This window comes from Salvelinus alpinus, chromosome 3 (assembly GCF_045679555.1).
Source record: "Salvelinus alpinus chromosome 3, SLU_Salpinus.1, whole genome shotgun sequence".
NCBI lineage: Eukaryota > Metazoa > Chordata > Actinopteri > Salmoniformes > Salmonidae > Salvelinus > Salvelinus alpinus.
Window position 1 is genome coordinate 106,073,640 of NC_092088.1, and position 22,432 is coordinate 106,096,071.

Consider the following 22,432-nt stretch of genomic DNA (forward strand, 5'->3'; position numbering starts at 1 on the left):
CCACCAGACAGTCAGAACCGTGCATTAGGCCTATCAGTACTGGCAGGTCAGCCACCAGACAGACAGTCAGAACCATCAGAACTGGCAGGTCAGCCACCAGACAGACAGTCAGAACCGTGCACTGGGCCTATCAGTACTGGCAGGTCAGCCACCAGACAGACATTCAGAACCGTGCACTAGGCCTATCAGAACTGGCAGGTCAGCCACCAGACAGTCAGAACCGTGCACTAGGCCTATCAGTACTGGCAGGTCAGCCACCAGACAGACATTCAGAACCATCAGAACTGGCAGGTCAGCCACCAGACAGACAGTCAGAACCGTGCACTGGGCCTATCAGTACTGGCAGGTCAGCCACCAGACAGACATTCAGAACCGTGCACTAGGCCTATCAGAACTGGCAGGTCAGCCACCAGACAGTCAGAACCGTGCACTAGGCCTATCAGTACTGGCAGGTCAGCCACCAGACAGACAGTCAGAACCGTCAGAACTGGCAGGTCAGCCACCAGACAGACAGTCAGAACCGTGCACTGGGCCTATCAGTACTGGCAGGTCAGCCACCAGACAGACATTCAGAACCGTGCACTAGGCCTATCAGAACTGGCAGGTCAGCCACCAGACAGACAGAACCGTGCACTAGGCCTATCAGTACTGGCAGGTCAGCCACCAGACAGACAGTCAGAACCATCAGAACTGGCAGGTCAGCCACCAGACAGACAGTCAGAACCATCAGTACTGGCAGGTCAGCCACCAGACAGACAGTCAGAACCATCAGTACTGGCAGGTCAGCCACCAGACAGACAGTCAGAACCATCAGAACTGGCAGGTCAGCCACCAGACAGACAGTCAGAACCATCAGAACTGGCAGGTCAGCCACCAGACAGACAGTCAGAACCATCAGTACTGGCAGGTCAGCCACCAGACAGACAGTCAGAACCATCAGAACTGGCAGGTCAGCCACCAGACAGACAGTCAGAACCATCAGAACTGGCAGGTCAGCCACCAGACAGACAGTCAGAACCATCAGAACTGGCAGGTCAGCCACCAGACAGACAGGCCTAGTGCATGGTTCTGTCTTGTCTATCAGCATTCAAAAGCTGTATCTTGCAAAGTGTCTCGCTAGGATATTGAGATGAGGTGAGATGATTCACTCTCCACACACAGTTTCTGGTCATGTCCACGGGTTTGCTTCATATGGTAACCAGGGCACCAAAACAGTGGACAAGTCGAGCCTCGTACTTCAAAAACGCTCTTAGTTGTTGTGGAAATTGACCCATTATGCTGTTGACTATCTATTTCATATGGCTGAGTCTTCATTTAAATGACACAATTTCCCCAGGCCTCTACAGCCGACCGTCTAGTTAGGCTACAGCACAGAAAATAAGGTTTTGTGATAACCACACTGTAATTTTAATTGTGTTTTTTGGGGGTTAGGAATTTTTCTCAGCGTTAAGGTTCCCAATTTGGTTTAAAAGTTTGACCGTTCATATCCACTATTTGCTCCATCCTAAAGTATGTCTAGACTGACTACTCCTTTTCACTTCCTGGTTCTGCTGTGGCTGTTCTGCGTTTTGTCCAGTAGGGGGAGTCGTAGGTTCATAAACTGGACAGATCTCTATCAACCCTGTTTTGTTCCCAGTTCACCCCCCACCCACAGCTTGGTGTTTGTTCCCAGTTCACCCCCCACCACAGCTTGGTGTTTGTTCCCAGTTCACCCCCCACCCACAGCTTGGTGTTTGTTCCCAGTTCACCCCCCACCACAGCTTGGTGTTTGTTCCCAGTTCACCCCCCACCCACAGCTTGTTCCCAGTTCACCCCCCACCACAGCTTGTTCCCAGTTCACCCCCCACCACAGCTTGTTCCCAGTTCACCCCCCACCACAGCTTGGTGTTTGTTCCCAGTTCACCCCCCACCACAGCTTGGTGTTTGTTCCCAGTTCACCCCCCACCCACAGCTTGTTCCCAGTTCACCCCCCACCACAGCTTGGTGTTTGTTCCCAGTTCACCCCCCACCCACAGCTTGTTCCCAGTTCACCCCCCACCCACAGCTTGTTCCCAGTTCACCCCCCACCACAGCTTGGTGTTTGTTCCCAGTTCACCCCCCACCCACAGCTTGTTCCCAGTTCACCCCCCACCACAGCTTGTTCCCAGTTCACCCCCCACCACAGCTTGTTCCCAGTTCACCCCCCACCACAGCTTGGTGTTTGTTCCCAGTTCACCCCCCACCCACAGCTTGTTCCCAGTTCACCCCCCACCACAGCTTGTTCCCAGTTCACCCCCCACCACAGCTTGGTGTTTGTTCCCAGTTCACCCCCCACCCACAGCTTGTTCCCAGTTCACCCCACACCACAGCTTGGTGTTTGTTCCCAGTTCACCCCCCACCACAGCTTGTTCCCAGTTCACCCCCCACCACAGCTTGTTCCCAGTTCACCCCCCACCCACAGCTTGTTCCCAGTTCACCCCCCACCCACAGCTTGTTCCCAGTTCACCCCCCACCACAGCTTGGTGTTTGTTCCCAGTTCACCCCCCACCACAGCTTGTTCCCAGTTCACCCCCCACCCACAGCTTGTTCCCAGTTCACCCCCCACCACAGCTTGTTCCCAGTTCACCCCCCACCCACAGCTTGTTCCCAGTTCACCCCCCACCCACAGCTTGTTCCCAGTTCACCCCCCACCCACAGCTTGTTCCCAGTTCACCCCCCACCCACAGCTTGGTGTTTGTTCCCAGTTCACCCCCCACCCACAGCTTGGTGTTTGTTCCCAGTTCACCCCCCACCCACAGCTTGGTGTTTGTTCCCAGTTCACCCCCCACCCACAGCTTGTTCCCAGTTCACCCCCCACCACAGCTTGGTGTTTGTTCCCAGTTCACCCCCCACCCACAGCTTGTTCCCAGTTCACCCCCCACCCACAGCTTGGTGTTTGTTCCCAGTTCACCCCCCACCACAGCTTGGTGTTTGTTCCCAGTTCACCCCCCACCACAGCTTGTTCCCAGTTCACCCCCCACCACAGCTTGTTCCCAGTTCACCCCCCACCCACAGCTTGTTCCCAGTTCACCCCCCACCCACAGCTTGTTCCCAGTTCACCCCCCACCACAGCTTGTTCCCAGTTCACCCCCCACCACAGCTTGTTCCCAGTTCACCCCCCACCACAGCTTGGTGTTTGTTCCCAGTTCACCCCCCACCACAGCTTGGTGTTTGTTCCCAGTTCACCCCCCACCACAGCTTGTTCCCAGTTCACCCCCCACCACAGCTTGGTGTTTGTTCCCAGTTCACCCCCCACCCACAGCTTGTTCCCAGTTCACCCCCCACCACAGCTTGGTGTTTGTTCCCAGTTCACCCCCCACCACAGCTTGGTGTTTGTTCCCAGTTCACCCCCCACCCACAGCTTGTTCCCAGTTCACCCCCCACCCACAGCTTGTTCCCAGTTCACCCCCCACCACAGCTTGGTGTTTGTTCCCAGTTCACCCCCCACCCACAGCTTGTTCCCAGTTCACCCCCCACCCACAGCTTGTTCCCAGTTCACCCCCCACCACAGCTTGGTGTTTGTTCCCAGTTCACCCCCCACCCACAGCTTGTTCCCAGTTCACCCCACACCACAGTTTGTTCCCAGTTCACCCCCCACCACAGCTTGTTCCCAGTTCACCCCCCACCACAGCTTGTTCCCAGTTCACCCCCCACCACAGCTTGTTCCCAGTTCACCCCCCACCACAGCTTGGTGTTTGTTCCCAGTTCACCCCCCACCCACAGCTTGTTCCCAGTTCACCCCCCACCACAGCTTGTTCCCAGTTCACCCCCCACCCACAGCTTGTTCCCAGTTCACCCCCCACCACAGCTTGTTCCCAGTTCACCCCCCACCACAGCTTGTTCCCAGTTCACCCCCCACCACAGCTTGGTGTTTGTTCCCAGTTCACCCCCCACCACAGCTTGGTGTTTGTTCCCAGTTCACCCCCCACCACAGCTTGTTCCCAGTTCACCCCCCACCACAGCTTGGTGTTTGTTCCCAGTTCACCCCCCACCCACAGCTTGTTCCCAGTTCACCCCCCACCACAGCTTGGTGTTTGTTCCCAGTTCACCCCCCACCCACAGCTTGTTCCCAGTTCACCCCCCACCCACAGCTTGTTCCCAGTTCACCCCCCACCACAGCTTGGTGTTTGTTCCCAGTTCACCCCCCACCACAGCTTGTTCCCAGTTCACCCCCCACCCACAGCTTGTTCCCAGTTCACCCCCCACCACAGCTTGTTCCCAGTTCACCCCCCACCACAGCTTGTTCCCAGTTCACCCCCCACCCACAGCTTGTTCCCAGTTCACCCCCCACCACAGCTTGGTGTTTGTTCCCAGTTCACCCCCCACCACAGCTTGGTGTTTGTTCCCAGTTCACCCCCCACCACAGCTTGGTGTTTGTTTCTCCATCAGATGGCGGTATGACTCTCTGTTAGAAGGATCATGTCGCCTCAGACTCCTAATATTGACCCATTACTTCTGCAGCCCACTGACTTTAAAGCACTAACTTTAGGCTTTGTGTGCTAGGTAGTGCACTGGCTATCAGAGCCCTCCCTCCACTCTGTCCCAGCCCAGCCTACACGGTTGGTTAGGTGATATCTCAGCCCAGTCTACACTGTTGGTTAGGTGATATCTCAGCCCAGTCTACACTGTTGGTTAGGTGATATCTCAGTCTACACTGTTGGTTAGGTGATATCCCAGCCTACACTGTTGGTTAGGTGATATCTCAGCCTACACTGTTGGTTAGGTGATATCCCAGCCTACACTGTTGGTTAGGTGATATCCCAGCCTACACTGTTGGTTAGGTGATATCTCAGCCCAGTCTACACTGTTGGTTAGGTGATATCTCAGTCTACACTGTTGGTTAGGTGATATCTCAGCCCAGTCTACACTGTTGGTTAGGTGATATCTCAGTCTACACTGTTGGTTAGGTGATATTTCTTGTTTTGTTGTTTTGAAGAATTGTGTTCCAAATTGCACCCTACATAGTGCACTACTTCTGACCAGAGCCCTGTGACTATATAGGGAATAGGGTGCCATTAGGGGTGCAGGCTACATCTCTGTGAGATAATGTATGGAGATGTGACTGGTATCTGAACGTTCTCTCCCCTTGTGACAGTGACTACATTCATCATGTTTCAGATCTATTTCCTGTTCGCTGACCTTGTGTGTTTCAGATCTAACTCCACTGTTCCCTGACCTTGTGTGTTTCAGATCTAACTCCACTGTTCCCTGACCTTGTGTGTTTCAGATCTAACTCCACTGTTCCCTGACCTTGTATGTTTCAGATCTAACTCCTGTTCCCTGACCTTGTGTGTTTCAGATCTAACTCCTGTTCCCTGACCTTGTGTGTTTCAGATCTCACTCCTGTTCCCTGACCTTGTGTGTTTCAGATCTCACTCCTGTTCCCTGACCTTGTATGTTTCAGATCTAACTCCTGTTCCCTGACCTTGTGTGTTTCAGATCTAACTCCTGTTCCCTGACCTTGTGTGTTTCAGATCTAACTCCACTGTTCCCTGACCTTGTATGTTTCAGATCTAACTCCTGTTCCCTGACCTTGTGTGTTTCAGATCTAACTCCACTGTTCCCTGACCTTGTATGTTTCAGATCTAACTCCTGTTCCCTGACCTTGTGTGTTTCAGATCTAACTCCTGTTCCCTGACCTTGTGTGTTTCAGATCTAACTCCACTGTTCCCTGACCTTGTGTGTTTCAGATCTAACTCCACTGTTCCCTGACCTTGTGTGTTTCAGATCTAACTCCACTGTTCCCTGACCTTGTGTGTTTCAGATCTAACTCCACTGTTCCCTGACCTTGTGTGTTTCAGATCTAACTCCTGTTCCCTGACCTTTGTGTTTCAGATCTAACTCCTGTTCCCTGACCTTGTGTGTTTCAGATCTAACTCCTGTTCCCTGACCTTGTATCTTTCAGATCTAACTCCTGTTCGCTGACCTTGTATCTTTCAGATCTAACTCCACTGTTCCCTGACCTTGTGTGTTTCAGATCTAACTCCTGTTCCCTGACCTTGTGTGTTTCAGATCTAACTCCTGTTCCCTGACCTTGTGTGTTTCAGATCTAACTCCACTGTTCCCTGACCTTGTATGTTTCAGATCTAACTCCTGTTCCCTGACCTTGTATGTTTCAGATCTAACTCCTGTTCCCTGACCTTGTGTGTTTCAGATCTAACTCCTGTTCCCTGACCTTGTGTGTTTCAGATCTAACTCCTGTTCCCTGACCTTGTATGTTTCAGGTCTAACTCCTGTTCCCTGACCTTGTGTTTCAGATCTAACTCCTGTTCCCTGACCTTGTGTGTTTCAGATCTAACTCCACTGTTCCCTGACCTTGTATGTTTCAGATCTAACTCCTGTTTCCTGACCTTGTGTGTTTCAGATCTAACTCCTGTTCCCTGACCTTGTATGTTTCAGATCTAACTCCTGTTCCCTGACCTTGTATGTTTCAGATCTAACTCCTGTTCCCTGACCTTGTGTGTTTCAGATCTAACTCCTGTTCCCTGACCTTGTATGTTTCAGATCTAACTCCTGTTCCCTGACCTTGTTTCAGATCTAACTCCACTGTTCCCTGACCTTGTGTGTTTCAGATCTAACTCCTGTTCCCTGACCTTGTGTGTTTCAGATCTAACTCCTGTTCCCTGACCTTGTGTGTTTCAGATCTAACTCCTGTTCCCTGACCTTGTATGTTTCAGATCTAACTCCTGTTTCCTGACCTTGTGTGTTTCAGATCTAACTCCTGTTCCCTGACCTTGTGTTTCAGATCTAACTCCTGTTCCCTGACCTTGTATGTTTCAGATCTAACTCCACTGTTCCCTGACCTTGTATGTTTCAGATCTAACTCCTGTTCCCTGACCTTGTGTTTCAGATCTAACTCCTGTTCCCTGACCTTGTGTGTTTCAGATCTAACTCCTGTTCCCTGACCTTGTTTCAGATCTAACTCCTGTTCCCTGACCTTGTTTCAGATCTGTGTACGATGACCAGCCTAATGCCCACAAGAGGTTTATGGAGAAGCTTGAGGTCAGGATCCGAAACCATGACAGAGAGATTGAGAAGATGTGTAACTTCCACCACCAGGGGTTTGTGGACGCCATCACCGAGCTGCTCAAAGTCCGCGCCGACGCAGAGAAACTCATGGTGAGACAGGAGGCCAAATCAACGTTTATTTGTCACGTGCGCCGAATATAACAGGTGTAGATAGACCTTACAGTGAAATGCTGAATATAACAGGTGTAGGTAGACCTTACAGTGAAATGCTGAATATAACTGGTGTAGATAGACCTTACAGTGAAATGCTTAATTACTGGCTCTAACCAATAGTGTGAAAAAAGGTATGTGTGTGTGTGTAAGTAAAGAAATAAAACAACAGTAAAAAGACATTTGAAAATAAGAGTAGCAAGGCTATATACAGACACCGGTTAGTCAGGCAGATTGAGGTAGTATGTACATGTAGATATGGTTAAAGTGACTATGCATGTATGATGAACAGAGAGTAGCAGTAGCATAAAAGAGGGCTAAAGAAATGTAAACTATGGATTAATCTAGTCTACCTCTCTGTTCAACCAGGGATATTAATCTAGTCTACCTCTCTGTTCAACCAGGGATATTAATGTAGTCTACCTCTCTGTTCAACCAGGGATATTCATCTAGTCTACCTCTCTGTTCAACCAGGGATATTAATCTAGTCTACCTCTCTGTTCAACCAGGGATATTAATCTAGTCTACCTCTCTGTTCAACCAGGGATATTAATCTAGTCTACCTCTGTTCAACCAGGGATATTAATCTAGTCTACCTCTCTGTTCAACCAGGGATATTAATCTAGTCTACCTCTCTGTTCAACCAGGGATATTAATCTAGTCTACCTCTGTTCAACCAGGGATATTAATCTAGTCTACCTCTCTGTTCAACCAGGGATATTAATCTAGTCTACCTCTGTTCAACCAGGGATATTAATCTAGTCTACCTCTCTGTTCAACCAGGGATATTAATCTAGTCTACCTCTCTGTTCAACCAGGGATATTAATCTAGTCTACCTCTCTGTTCAACCAGGGATAGTAGCCCTCTCTCACCAGTTCCCAGGGAAGGTTCCCCCAGCCCAGCTCTCTTTAACTCTCTTTCCCCTGCTGAAAGTGGTCTTTAGATGAGTTGGTCTGATTGGTCGACCCAAGGTTGGAACTGGCCCAATCATTAGCCAGTATATGAAGCATGTTCAGATAACAGGGCAGCAGGTACCGCATCAGATCAACTAGCTCACTGGTCATCTTTCTCCCACAGATTAATGAGACTTTTTTTTAAAAATTAACCCCAGAATAAATGGCTTCCTTATTACCATGAGCTAATGAGACGCGATGTGGGAACCTCTCTCTGTGGTCCTCTCTCTTCTGTCCCCCTGCACCTGCAGCGCACTACTCAGGCTGAGTTACCGCCGGGCCTGCTGACCCCGCCGGGCCTGCTGACCCTCTGTGAATCAACCAGCCAGTGATTGTTTTGTATTCAGCTCTGAAACCCAGTGTTTAATTACCAGAAAATGCCGTGGCGTTTTCACTGTCGACAATGAATGGCACATAGAGCTCATTCAGGAAAGGGCCCACTGGTCAATTGGGTCATTGAATTGAATTGTTTGACAAGACCTGTAGAGACCAAACATCCTCAATGTAGAATTGACAAGTTTGTCACAGAATCTGTTGGGAAAGGACTGTCATAAGCTATTACGCCGCATAAAGGCTTTCATGCCCGACCAACAGTCGAAGTTCCCGTTGCAGATTTGAATCAGAATTAGCCTTTGTCCCTGTGCCCTCGTGGAGGTTGATCTGATTACAAGGTGAGCAGCTACGACAGGAAGTTGTCTTAACACTTTATTTGTCTGACAATAGTGATCTTTTTTTTTTAAAGGGCCAGGTTACCGACACCAACAGAAGACTGCAAGACGCCGGCAGAGAGGTAGGAGTCTTCGTCCCTGTGTCACTGTTGCCTGTGGTCAGTTAGAGGACAGAGGGGTACAGATTGAGACAGGAAGCACCTCGGACTGACCTCTCTGGGTAATTGGGGAGGTCGTAACTCTTTTGACCTCTCTTATGTAAGGTCACAGCCCAAACGGAGGAGGTGATTCGCTGTCGGATACAGCAGAGGAACATGGCTACCACTGTGGAGAGACTACAGCTGTGTTTACCTGGTGAGATATAACATGACTACAGCTGTGTTTACCTGGTGAGATATAATATAACATGACTACAGCTGTGTTTACCTGGTGAGATATAATATAACATGACTACAGCTGTGTTTACCTGGTGAGATATAATATAACATGATTACAGCTGTGTTTACCTGGTGAGATATAACATGACTACAGCTGTGTTTACCTGGTGAGATATAACATAACATGACTACAGCTGTGTTTACCTGGTGAGATATAACATGACTACAGCTGTGTTTACCTGGTGAGATATAACATGACTACAGCTGTGTTTACCTGGTGAGATATAATATAACATGACTACAGCTGTGTTTACCTGGTGAGATATAATATAACATGACTACAGCTGTGTTTACCTGGTGAGATATAATATAACATGACTACAGCTGTGTTTACCTGGTGAGATATAACATAACATGACTACAGCTGTGTTTACCTGGTGAGATATAATATAACATGACTACAGCTGTGTTTACCTGGTGAGATATAATATAACATGACTACAGCTGTGTTTACCTGGTGAGATATAATATAACATGACTACAGCTGTGTTTACCTGGTGAGATATAATATAACATGACTACAGCTGTGTTTACCTGGTGTGATATAATATAACATGACTACAGCTGTGTTTACCTGGTGAGATATAATATAACATGACTACAGCTGTGTTTACCTGGTGAGATATAACATGACTACAGCTGTGTTTACCTGGTGAGATATAATATAACATGACTACAGCTGTGTTTACCTGGTGAGATATAACATGACTACAGCTGTGTTTACCTGGTGAGATATAATATAACATGACTACAGCTGTGTTTACCTGGTGAGATATAATATAACATGACTACAGCTGTGTTTACCTGGTGAGATATAATATAACATGACTACAGCTGTGTTTACCTGGTGAGATATAATATAACATGACTACAGCTGTGTTTACCTGGTGAGATATAATATAACATGACTACAGCTGTGTTTACCTGGTGAGATATAACATGACTACAGCTGTGTTTACCTGGTGAGATATAATATAACATGACTACAGCTGTGTTTACCTGGTGAGATATAACATGACTACAGCTGTGTTTACCTGGTGAGATATAATATAACATGACTACAGCTGTGTTCACCTGGTGAGATATAATATAACATGACTACAGCTGTGTTTACCTGGTGAGATATAACATGACTACAGCTGTGTTTACCTGGTGAGATATAACATGACTACAGCTGTGTTTACCTGGTGAGATATAATATAACATGACTACAGCTGTGTTTACCTGGTGAGATATAACATGACTACAGCTGTGTTTACCTGGTGAGATATAATATAACATGACTACAGCTGTGTTTACCTGGTGAGATATAACATGACTACAGCTGTGTTTACCTGGTGAGATATAATATAACATGACTACAGCTGTGTTTACCTGGTGAGATATAACATGACTACAGCTGTGTTTACCTGGTGAGATATAATATAACATGACTACAGCTGTGTTTACCTGGTGAGATATAATATAACATGACTACAGCTGTGTTCACCTGGTGAGATATAATATAACATGACTACAGCTGTGTTTACCTGGTGAGATATAATATAACATGATTACAGCTGTGTTTACCTGGTGAGATATAATATAACATGACTACAGCTGTGTTTACCTGGTGAGATATAATATAACATGACTACAGCTGTGTTTACCTGGTGAGATATAATATAACATGACTACAGCTGTGTTTACCTGGTGAGATATAACATAACATGACTACAGCTGTGTTTACCTGGTGAGATATAACATGACTACAGCTGTGTTTACCTGGTGAGATATAACATGACTACAGCTGTGTTTACCTGGTGAGATATAATATAACATGACTACAGCTGTGTTTACCTGGTGAGATATAACATGACATGACTACAGCTGTGTTTACCTGGTGAGATATAACATGACTACAGCTGTGTTTACCTGGTGAGATATAATATAACATGACTACAGCTGTGTTTACCTGGTGAGATATAATATAACATGACTACAGCTGTGTTTACCTGGTGAGATATAATATAACATGACTACAGCTGTGTTTACCTGGTGAGATATAACATGACTACAGCTGTGTTTACCTGGTGAGATATAATATAACATGACTACAGCTGTGTTTACCTGGTGAGATATAACATGATTACAGCTGTGTTTACCTGGTGAGATATAACATAACATGACTACAGCTGTGTTTACCTGGTGAGATATAACATGACTACAGCTGTGTTTACCTGGTGAGATATAATATAACATGACTACAGCTGTGTTTACCTGGTGAGATATAATATAACATGACTACAGCTGTGTTTACCTGGTGAGATATAATATAACATGACTACAGCTGTGTTTACCTGGTGAGATATAACATAACATGACTACAGCTGTGTTTACCTGGTGAGATATAATATAACATGACTACAGCTGTGTTTACCTGGTGAGATATAATATAACATGACTACAGCTGTGTTTACCTGGTGAGATATAACATGACTACAGCTGTGTTTACCTGGTGAGATATAACATGACTACAGCTGTGTTTACCTGGTGAGATATAATATAACATGACTACAGCTGTGTTTACCTGGTGTGATATAATATAACATGACTACAGCTGTGTTTACCTGGTGAGATATAATATAACATGACTACAGCTGTGTTTACCTGGTGTGATATAATATAACATGACTACAGCTGTGTTTACCTGGTGAGATATAACATAACATGACTACAGCTGTGTTTACCTGGTGAGATATAATATAACATGACTACAGCTGTGTTTACCTGGTGAGATATAACATGACTACAGCTGTGTTTACCTGGTGAGATATAATATAACATGACTACAGCTGTGTTTACCTGGTGTGATATAATATAACATGACTACAGCTGTGTTTACCTGGTGAGATATAATATAACATGACTACAGCTGTGTTTACCTGGTGAGATATAATATAACATGACTACAGCTGTGTTTACCTGGTGAGATATAACATAACATGACTACAGCTGTGTTTACCTGGTGAGATATAACATAACATGACTACAGCTGTGTTTACCTGGTGAGATATAATATAACATGACTACAGCTGTGTTTACCTGGTGAGATATAACATGACTACAGCTGTGTTTACCTGGTGAGATATAATATAACATGACTACAGCTGTGTTTACCTGGTGAGATATAACATGACTACAGCTGTGTTTACCTGGTGAGATATAACATAACATGACTACAGCTGTGTTTACCTGGTGAGATATAACATAACATGACTACAGCTGTGTTTACCTGGTGAGATATAACATGACTACAGCTGTGTTTACCTGGTGAGATATAACATGACTACAGCTGTGTTTACCTGGTGAGATATAATATAACATGACTACAGCTGTGTTTACCTGGTGAGATATAACATGACATGACTACAGCTGTGTTTACCTGGTGAGATATAACATGACTACAGCTGTGTTTACCTGGTGAGATATAATATAACATGACTACAGCTGTGTTTACCTGGTGTGATATAATATAACATGACTACAGCTGTGTTTACCTGGTGAGATATAATATAACATGACTACAGCTGTGTTTACCTGGTGAGATATAATATAACATGACTACAGCTGTGTTTACCTGGTGAGATATAATATAACATGACTACAGCTGTGTTCACCTGGTGAGATATAACATGACTACAGCTGTGTTTACCTGGTGAGATATAATATAACATGACTACAGCTGTGTTTACCTGGTGAGATATAATATAACATGACTACAGCTGTGTTTACCTGGTGAGATATAACATGACTACAGCTGTGTTTACCTGGTGAGATATAATATAACATGACTACAGCTGTGTTTACCTGGTGAGATATAACATGATTACAGCTGTGTTTACCTGGTGAGATATAACATAACATGACTACAGCTGTGTTTACCTGGTGAGATATAACATGACTACAGCTGTGTTTACCTGGTGAGATATAATATAACATGACTACAGCTGTGTTTACCTGGTGAGATATAATATAACATGACTACAGCTGTGTTTACCTGGTGAGATATAATATAACATGACTACAGCTGTGTTTACCTGGTGAGATATAACATAACATGACTACAGCTGTGTTTACCTGGTGAGATATAACATGATTACAGCTGTGTTTACCTGGTGAGATATAATATAACATGACTACAGCTGTGTTTACCTGGTGAGATATAATATAACATGACTACAGCTGTGTTTACCTGGTGAGATATAATATAACATGACTACAGCTGTGTTTACCTGGTGAGATATAATATAACATGACTACAGCTGTGTTTACCTGGTGAGATATAATATAACATGACTACAGCTGTGTTTACCTGGTGAGATATAATATAACATGACTACAGCTGTGTTTACCTGGTGAGATATAACATAACATGACTACAGCTGTGTTTACCTGGTGAGATATAATATAACATGACTACAGCTGTGTTTACCTGGTGTGATATAATATAACATGACTACAGCTGTGTTTACCTGGTGAGATATAATATAACATGACTACAGCTGTGTTTACCTGGTGAGATATAACATGACATGACTACAGCTGTGTTTACCTGGTGAGATATAATATAACATGACTACAGCTGTGTTTACCTGGTGAGATATAACATGACATGACTACAGCTGTGTTTACCTGGTGAGATATAATATAACATGACTACAGCTGTGTTTACCTGGTGAGATATAACATAACATGACTACAGCTGTGTTTACCTGGTGAGATATAATATAACATGACTACAGCTGTGTTTACCTGGTGTGATATAATATAACATGACTACAGCTGTGTTTACCTGGTGAGATATAATATAACATGACTACAGCTGTGTTTACCTGGTGAGATATAATATAACATGACTACAGCTGTGTTTACCTGGTGAGATATAATATAACATGACTACAGCTGTGTTTACCTGGTGAGATATAATATAACATGACTACAGCTGTGTTTACCTGGTGAGATATAATATAACATCTAATAACATTGTGTGTCCCCTCTCTGTTCTAAAAGCTACCTCTCCCCTCTCTGTTCTAAAAGCTACCTCTCCCCTCTCTGTTCTAAAAGCTACCTCTCCCCTCTCTGTTCTAAAAGCTACCTCTCCCCTCTCTGTTCTAAAACGCTACCTCTGCCCTTTCTGTTCTGAAAGCTACCTCTCCCCTTTCTGTTCTGAAAGCTACCTCTCCCCCCTCTGTTCTGAAAGCTACCTCTCCCCCCTCTGTTCTGAAAGCTACCTCTCCCCTCTCTGTTCTGAAAGCTACCTCTCCCCTCTCTGTTCTAAAAGCTACCTCTCCCCTCTCTGTTCTAAAAGCTACCTCTCCTCTCTCTGTTCTAAAAGCTACCTCTCCCCTCTCTGTCCTAAAAGCTACCTCTCCCTTTTCTGTTCTAAAAGCTACCTCTCCCCTCTCTGTCCTAAAAGCTACCTCTCCCCTCTCTGTCCTAAAAGCTACCTCTCCCCTCTCTGTTCTAAAAGCTACCTCTCCTCTCTCTGTTCTAAAAGCTACCTCTCCCCTCTCTGTCCTAAAAGCTACCTCTCCCCTCTCTGTCCTAAAAGCTACCTCTCCTCTCTCTGTTCTAAAAGCTACCTCTCCTCTCTCTGTTCTAAAAGCTACCTCACCCCTCTCTGTTCTAAAAGCTACCTCTCCCCTCTCTGTTCTAAAAGCTACCTCTCCCCTCTCTGTCCTAAAAGCTACCTCTCCCCTCTCTGTCCTAAAAGCTACCTCTCCCCTCTCTGTTCTAAAAGCTACCTCTCCCCTCTCTGTTCTAAAAGCTACCTCTCCCCTCTCTGTTCTAAAAGCTACCTCTCCCCTCTCTGTCCTAAAAGCTACCTCTCCCCTCTCTGTCCTAAAAGCTACCTCTCCCCTCTCTGTTCTAAAAGCTACCTCTCCCCTCTCTGTTCTAAAAGCTACCTCTCCCCTCTCTGTCCTAAAAGCTACCTCTCCCCTCTCTGTCCTAAAAGCTACCTCTCCCCTCTCTGTTCTAAATGCTACCTCTCCCCTCTCTGTTCTAAAAGCTACCTCTCCCCTCTCTGTCCTAAAAGCCACCTCTCCCCTCTCTGTTCTAAAAGCTACCTCTCCCCTCTCTGTTCTAAAAGCTACCTCTCCCCTCTCTGTCCTAAAAGCTACCTCTCCCCTCTCTGTTCTAAAAGCTACCTCTCCCCTCTCTGTCCTAAAAGCTACCTCTCCCCTCTCTGTTCTAAAAGCTACCTCTCCCCTCTCTGTTCTAAAAGCTACCTCTCCCCTCTCTGTTCTAAAAGCTACCTCTCCCCTCTCTGTCCTAAAAGCTACCTCTCCCCTCTCTGTCCTAAAAGCTACCTCTCCCCTCTCTGTTCTAAAAGCTACCTCTCCCCTCTCTGTTCTAAAAGCTACCTCTCCCCTCTCTGTCCTAAAAGCTACCTCTCCCCTCTCTGTCCTAAAAGCCACCTCTCCCCTCTCTGTTCTAAAAGCTACCTCTCCCCTCTCTGTTCTAAAAGCTACCTCTCCCCTCTCTGTCCTAAAAGCTACCTCTCCCCTCTCTGTTCTAAAAGCTACCTCTCCCCTCTCTGTCCTAAAAGCTACCTCTCCCCTCTCTGTTCTAAAAGCTACCTCTCCCCTCTCTGTTCTAAAAGCTACCTCTCCCCTCTCTGTTCTAAAAGCTACCTCTCCCCTCTCTGTCCTAAAAGCTACCTCTCCCCTCTCTGTCCTAAAAGCTACCTCTCCCATCTCTGTTCTAAAAGCTACCTCTCCCCCCTCTGTTCTAAAAGCTACCTCTCCCCTTTCTGTTCTAAAAGCTACCTCTCCCCTCTCTGTCCTAAAAGCTACCTCTCCCCTCTCTGTTCTAAATGCTACCTCTCCCCTCTCTGTTCTAAAAGCTACCTCTCCCCTCTCTGTCCTAAAAGCCACCTCTCCCCTCTCTGTTCTAAAAGCTACCTCTCCCCTCTCTGTTCTAAAAGCTACCTCTCCCCTCTCTGTCCTAAAAGCTACCTCTCCCCTCTCTGTCCTAAAAGCTACCTCTCCCCTCTCTGTCCTAAAAGCCTCCTCTCCCCTCTCTGTTCTAAAAGCTAACTCTCCTCTCTTGTCTTTTCCTTTTGCAGTCCTAGAAATGTACAGTAAATTGAAGGAGCAGCTTGAATCCAAAAGGTAAGTGAACTTCCTTACTCTCCTCACTATGTTCATTGTTGTTGTCATCAATGTTACTCCACCGCAATATGTTAACCATAAAGTCCCTCTCTCTAGATAACACGGTGCTTTGAACAGTAAGACCCTAACGCTTTCCTAGAAACCCTCTCTGGCTCAATATAGCTCACAAACAAAACGCAAGCTATCTTTACGTCACAGAATTATGAACAGTTCACAGAAATGTGATTAACGGAAACTGTAAATAGACACTATTTCAATGGAACCAAGCAGATGGGAAGTGAAGCTCACGCTGAACCTGACAGTAATGACCCGTGGCTTAACGTCTGTTTTAATCAGTCATAACACATCATAGGGGAGAGGTCACCATTCAAAACGCAGGACAGTTGACCGTGTGTGTGTGTGCGCCCTTCTTCACAGCACAGCGCTGGCCTAGACAACATTGCTGTCACAGGCGCCGGTCCGAGAGTTGGAAAGAGACATCCTCGCTTTGCCATCGATGGCTTCTGTGACATCATGGGCAGCATCATTGAGGGAAATCTATATTTTAAAGTAGACCGCTTTCTTCTTCTATACGTTTATTGGCGGTAGACAAACTGAACATGGGTAGGCCTCTGGCGCCGCCCGCTGGAGTGGACGGGCCCCTAGCGCCGCCCGCTGGAGTGGACGGGCCTCTGGCGCCGCCCGCTGGAGTGGACGGGCCTCTGGCGCCGCCCGCTGGAGTGGACGGGCCTCTGGCGCCGCCCGCTGGAGTGGACGGGCCTCTAGCGCCGCCCGCTGGAGTGGACGGGCCTCTAGCGCAAATCCCACCCAGTTAACTACGGCAGAAATAGTGTTTTATGGCAGGTCCTCTATCTATATCTATGGCTCGGATCCAATGAAGCCAGTTCTGCCAGTGTTTCTCTGTGTCTCCTATCCTCACTAATGACCAGCCTGGGACACGGCCTGATCACACTGGGAATGAACTACGGTTCACATGGAACAACTAACTCACTAGGCAGAGGGCTCACTGGACAGGACATACTAACACTGAACACACACTGGGCAGGACATACTAACACTGAACACACACCTACACACACACACACACACACACACTGGGCAGGACATACTAACACTGAACACACAGTCAACACCATCCAGCCCAGTCCTTTGTCATGCCACTCACAGTCAACACCTCCCAGCCCAGGCCTTTCGCATAAACAATCCTTTACTCTGCAACACTGATAAGACTGAATCTACTGTATGGCGCCACATCCAGTATATTTCAACTAGTACACGTTTCCCTCTTTCAAGCTTATATACCGATACACTATTCACGGGTCCTCCGTCATCTAATCATCCTTAACAAATACAGCAGTGTTTTCAGTGATAAAACCCTCGGTCAGCAGAGTGAACCGTTTGTACAGTAACAGTATGAAAGCCGACCAGACTTAGAGAGGAGGGATGAGATGTGACGGCAGGGATCTGTAACAGTAACAGTATGAAAGCCGACCAGACTTAAAGAGGAGGGATGAGATGTGACGGCAGGGATCTGTAACAGTAACAGTATGAAAGCCGACCAGACTTAGAGAGGAGGGATGAGATGTGACGGCAGGGATCTGTGTTTTCCAGATACTACGCTGCGTTGAAGACCATGGAGCAGCTGGAGAAGGTGTACATCCCGCGGGTCAGCCGCTACCGCTTCTGTCAGATCATGGCTGAGAACCTGCCCAAGCTCAGAGAGGACATTAAGGATATCTCCATGTCCGACCTCAAGGACTTCCTGGAGAGCATCAGGAAACACTCGGACAAGATCGGAGAGACCGCCATGAAACAGGTATGAGACGTTGTTATATAAAAACAGGCAGAGTACAGGTATAAAACAGGTATGAGACGTTGTTGTATAGAAACAGGCAGAGTACAGGTATAAAACAGGTATGAGACGTTGTTGTTATATAGAAACAGGCAGAGTACAGGTATGAAACAGGTATGAGACGTTGTTGTTATATAGAAACAGGCAGAGTACAGGTATAAAACAGGTATGAGACGTTGTTGTTATATAGAAACAGGCAGAGTACAGGTATAAAACAGGTATGAGACGTTGTTATATAGAAACAGGCAGAGTACAGGTATAAAACAGGTATGAGACGTTGTTGTTATATAGAAACAGGCAGAGTACAGGTATGAAACAGGTATGAGACGTTGTTGTTATATAGAAACAGGCAGAGTACAGGTATGAAACAGGTATGAGACGTTGTTGTTATATAGAAACAGGCAGAGTACAGGTATAAAACAGGTATGAGACGTTGTTGTTATATAGAAACAGGCAGAGTACAGGTATAAAACAGGTATGAGACGTTGTTATATAGAAACAGGCAGAGTACAGGTATAGAACAGGTATGAGACGTTGTTGTTATATAGAAACAGGCAGAGTACAGGTATAAAACAGGTATGAGACGTTGTTGTTATAGAAACAGGCAGAGTACAGGTATAAAACAGGTATGAGACGTTGTTATATAGAAACAGGCAGAGTACAGGTATAAAACAGGTATGAGACGTTGTTGTTATATAGAAACAGGCAGAGTACAGGTATAAAACAGGTATGAGACGTTGTTGTTATATAGAAACAGGCAGAGTACAGGTATAAAACAGGTATGAGACGTTGTTATATAGAAACAGGCAGAGTACAGGTATAAAACAGGTATGAGACGTTGTTGTTTTATAGAAACAGGCAGAGTACAGGTATAAAACAGGTATGAGACGTTGTTATATAGAAACAGGCAGAGTACAGGTATAAAACAGGTATGAGACGTTGTTGTTATATAGAAACAGGCAGAGTACAGGTATAAAACAGGTATGAGACGTTGTTATATAGAAACAGGCAGAGTACAGGTATGAGACATTGTTGTTATATAGAAACAGGCAGAGTACAGGTATTAAACAGGTATGAGACGTTGTTATATAGAAACAGGCAGAGTACAGGTATGAAACAGGTATGAGACGTTGTTATATAGAAACAGGCAGAGTACAGGTATGAAACAGGTATGAGACGTTGTTGTTATATAGAAACAGGCAGAGTACAGGTATTAAACAGGTATGAGACGTTGTTATATAGAAACAGGCAGAGTACAGGTATTAAACAGGTATGAGACGTTGTTGTTATATAGAAACAGGCAGAGTACAGGTATAGAACAGGTATGAGACGTTGTTGTTATATAGAAACAGGCAGAGTACAGGTATGAAACAGGTATGAGACGTTGTTGTTATATAGAAACAGGCAGAGTACAGGTATGAAACAGGTATGAGACGTTGTTATATAGAAACAGGCAGAGTACAGGTATGAAACAGGTATGAGACGTTGTTGTTATATAGAAACAGGCAGAGTACAGGTATGAAACAGGTATGAGACGTTGTTATATAGAAACAGGCAGAGTACAGGTATAAAACAGGTATGAGACATTGTTGTTATATAGAAACAGGCAGAGTACAGGTATGAAACAGGTATGAGACGTTGTTATATAGAAACAGGCAGAGTACAGGTATGAAACAGGTATGAGACGTTGTTGTTATATAGAAACAGGCAGAGTACAGGTATGAGACATTGTTGTTATATAGAAACAGGCAGAGTACAGGTATGAAACAGGTATGAGACGTTGTTGTTATATAGAAACAGGCAGAGTACAGGTATAAAACAGGTATGAGACGTTGTTATATAGAAACAGGCAGAGTACAGGTATGAAACAGGTATGAGACGTTGTTATATAGAAACAGGCAGAGTACAGGTATGAAACAGGTATGAGACGTTGTTGTTATATAGAAACAGGCAGAGTACAGGTATGAGACGTTGTTGTTATAGAAACAGGCAGAGTACAGGTATAAAACAGGTATGAGACGTTGTTGTTATATAGAAACAGGCAGAGTACAGGTATAAAACAGGTATGAGACGTTGTTATATAGAAACAGGCAGAGTACAGGTATAAAACAGGTATGAGACATTGTTGTTATATAGAAACAGGCAGAGTACAGGTATAAAACAGGTATGAGACGTTGTTATATAGAAACAGGCAGAGTACAGGTATGAAACAGGTATGAGACGTTGTTATATAGAAACAGGCAGAGTACAGGTATGAAACAGGTATGAGACGTTGTTGTTATATAGAAACAGGCAGAGTACAGGTATAAAACAGGTAAGAGACTGGCCCTTTGGACACTGTGTTAACTAATATCTAGACGAGCTTCAATGCCATACAACTCTCCTTCCGTGGCCTCCAACTGCTCTTAAATACAAGTAAAACTAAGTGCATGCTCTTCAATCGATCACTGCCCGTCCAGCATCACTACTCTGGACGGTTCTGACTTAGAATATGTGGACAACTACAAATACCTAGGTGTCTGGTTAGACTGTAAACTCTCCTTCCAGACTCACAATAAGCATCTCCAATCCAAAATTAAATCTAGAATCGGCTTCCTATTTCGCAACAAAGCATCCTTCACTCATGCTGCCAAACATACCCTCGTAAAACTGACTATCTTACCGATCCTCGACTTCGGCGATGTCATTTACAAAATAGCTTCCAATACCCTACTCAATAAATTGGATGCAGTCTATCACAGTGCCATTTCTTTTGTCACCAAAGCCACATATACTACCCACCACTGCGACCTGTACACTCTCGTTGGTTGGTCCTTGCTTCATACTCGTCGCCAAACCCTCTGGCTCCAGGTCATCTATAAGTCTCTGCTAGGTAAAGCCCCACCTTATCTCAGCTCACTGGTCACAATAGCAGCACCCACCCGTAGCACCTGCTCCAGCAGGTATATCTCACTGGTCACCCCCAAAGCCAACTCCTACTTTGGCCGCCTTTCCTTCCAGTTCTCTGCTGTCTATGATTGTAACGAACTGCAAAAATCACTGAAGCTGGAGACTCATATCTCCCTCACTAACTTCAAGCATCAGCTGTCAGAGCAGCTCACAGATCGCTGCACCTGTACATAGCCCATCTGTAAATAGCCCATCCAACTACCTCATCCCCATACTGTTATTTATTTTTATTTATTTTGCTCCTTTGCACCCCAGTATCTCTACTTGCACATTCATCTTCTGCACATCTACCGTTCCAGTGTTTAATTGCTAAATTGTAATTACTTCGCCACCATGGCCTATTTATTGCCTTACCTCCCTTATCCTACCTCATTTGCACACACTGTATATAGACTTTTTTCCTACTGTATTATTGACTGTATGTTTTGTTTATTCCATGAGTAACTCTGTGTTGTTTTGTGTCGCACTGCTTTGCTTTATCTTGGCCAGGTCGCAGTTGTAAATGAGAACTTGTTCTCAACTAGACTACCTGGTTAAATAAAGGTGAAATAAATAAATAAATCTTCAATCTATTGTAGTAAGTTAACAAAAAATGTGTGATGTTGTGCTAGGAAGCTTTGTCCTCTGAGAAGGAGGTCTGACTGTGTTGTATGCCCAGGCTCAGCAGCACAGGACGTTCAACAGTGTGATTCAGAAGCACGACAGTGGTGTGTGACTGTGTTGTATGTCCCAGGCTCAGCAGCACAGGACGTTTAACAGTGTGATTCAGAAGCAGGACAGTGGTGTGTGACTGTGTTGTATGTCCAGGCTCAGCAGCACAGGACGTTCAACAGTGTGATTCAGAAGCACGACAGTGGTGTGTGACTGTGTTGTATGTCCATGTTATGCTGGTGAATGAGGACCCAAAAGCGACTTAATAGAAACAGAGTCTTTATTCCAGTCTTAAACAAAAAACGATACTCCTGGATATTATCTTAGGTAAATCCAAAACAGGAAAACTGAAATCCTCTCGTCAGTAGAGAGGAACGACTGGAGACGCGACCACAGACTGCAGGTCGCTTCGGGAAGGCACAGGCCGTAGCTGACATAGACACCTGCTCACACGCAGCATCTGAAGAAGGCAAAAACACGACAGGGCGGAACAAGGACACAGAACAGCAAACATCAAACAAGGATCCGACAAGGACAGAAGCGGAAAACAGAGGGAGAAATAGGGAC

General features: G+C 45.3%; 1 protein-coding gene across 5 annotated transcripts in view; it reads left to right on the top strand.

The window, feature by feature from the left end:
* exoc6 (exocyst complex component 6) overlaps positions 1–22,432 on the top strand; it is a 92,541-nt gene that overhangs the window by 20,175 nt on the left and 49,934 nt on the right. For all 5 annotated transcript variants that reach the window (XM_071394744.1, XM_071394740.1, XM_071394741.1 and 2 more), the window contains exons 2-6: positions 6,966–7,137; positions 8,894–8,941; positions 9,083–9,173; positions 16,368–16,413; positions 18,025–18,229. In XM_071394744.1, the coding sequence (XP_071250845.1) occupies positions 6,966–7,137; positions 8,894–8,941; positions 9,083–9,173; positions 16,368–16,413; positions 18,025–18,229 (562 nt within the window). The remainder of the gene's footprint in view (positions 1–6,965; positions 7,138–8,893; positions 8,942–9,082; positions 9,174–16,367; positions 16,414–18,024; positions 18,230–22,432) is intronic.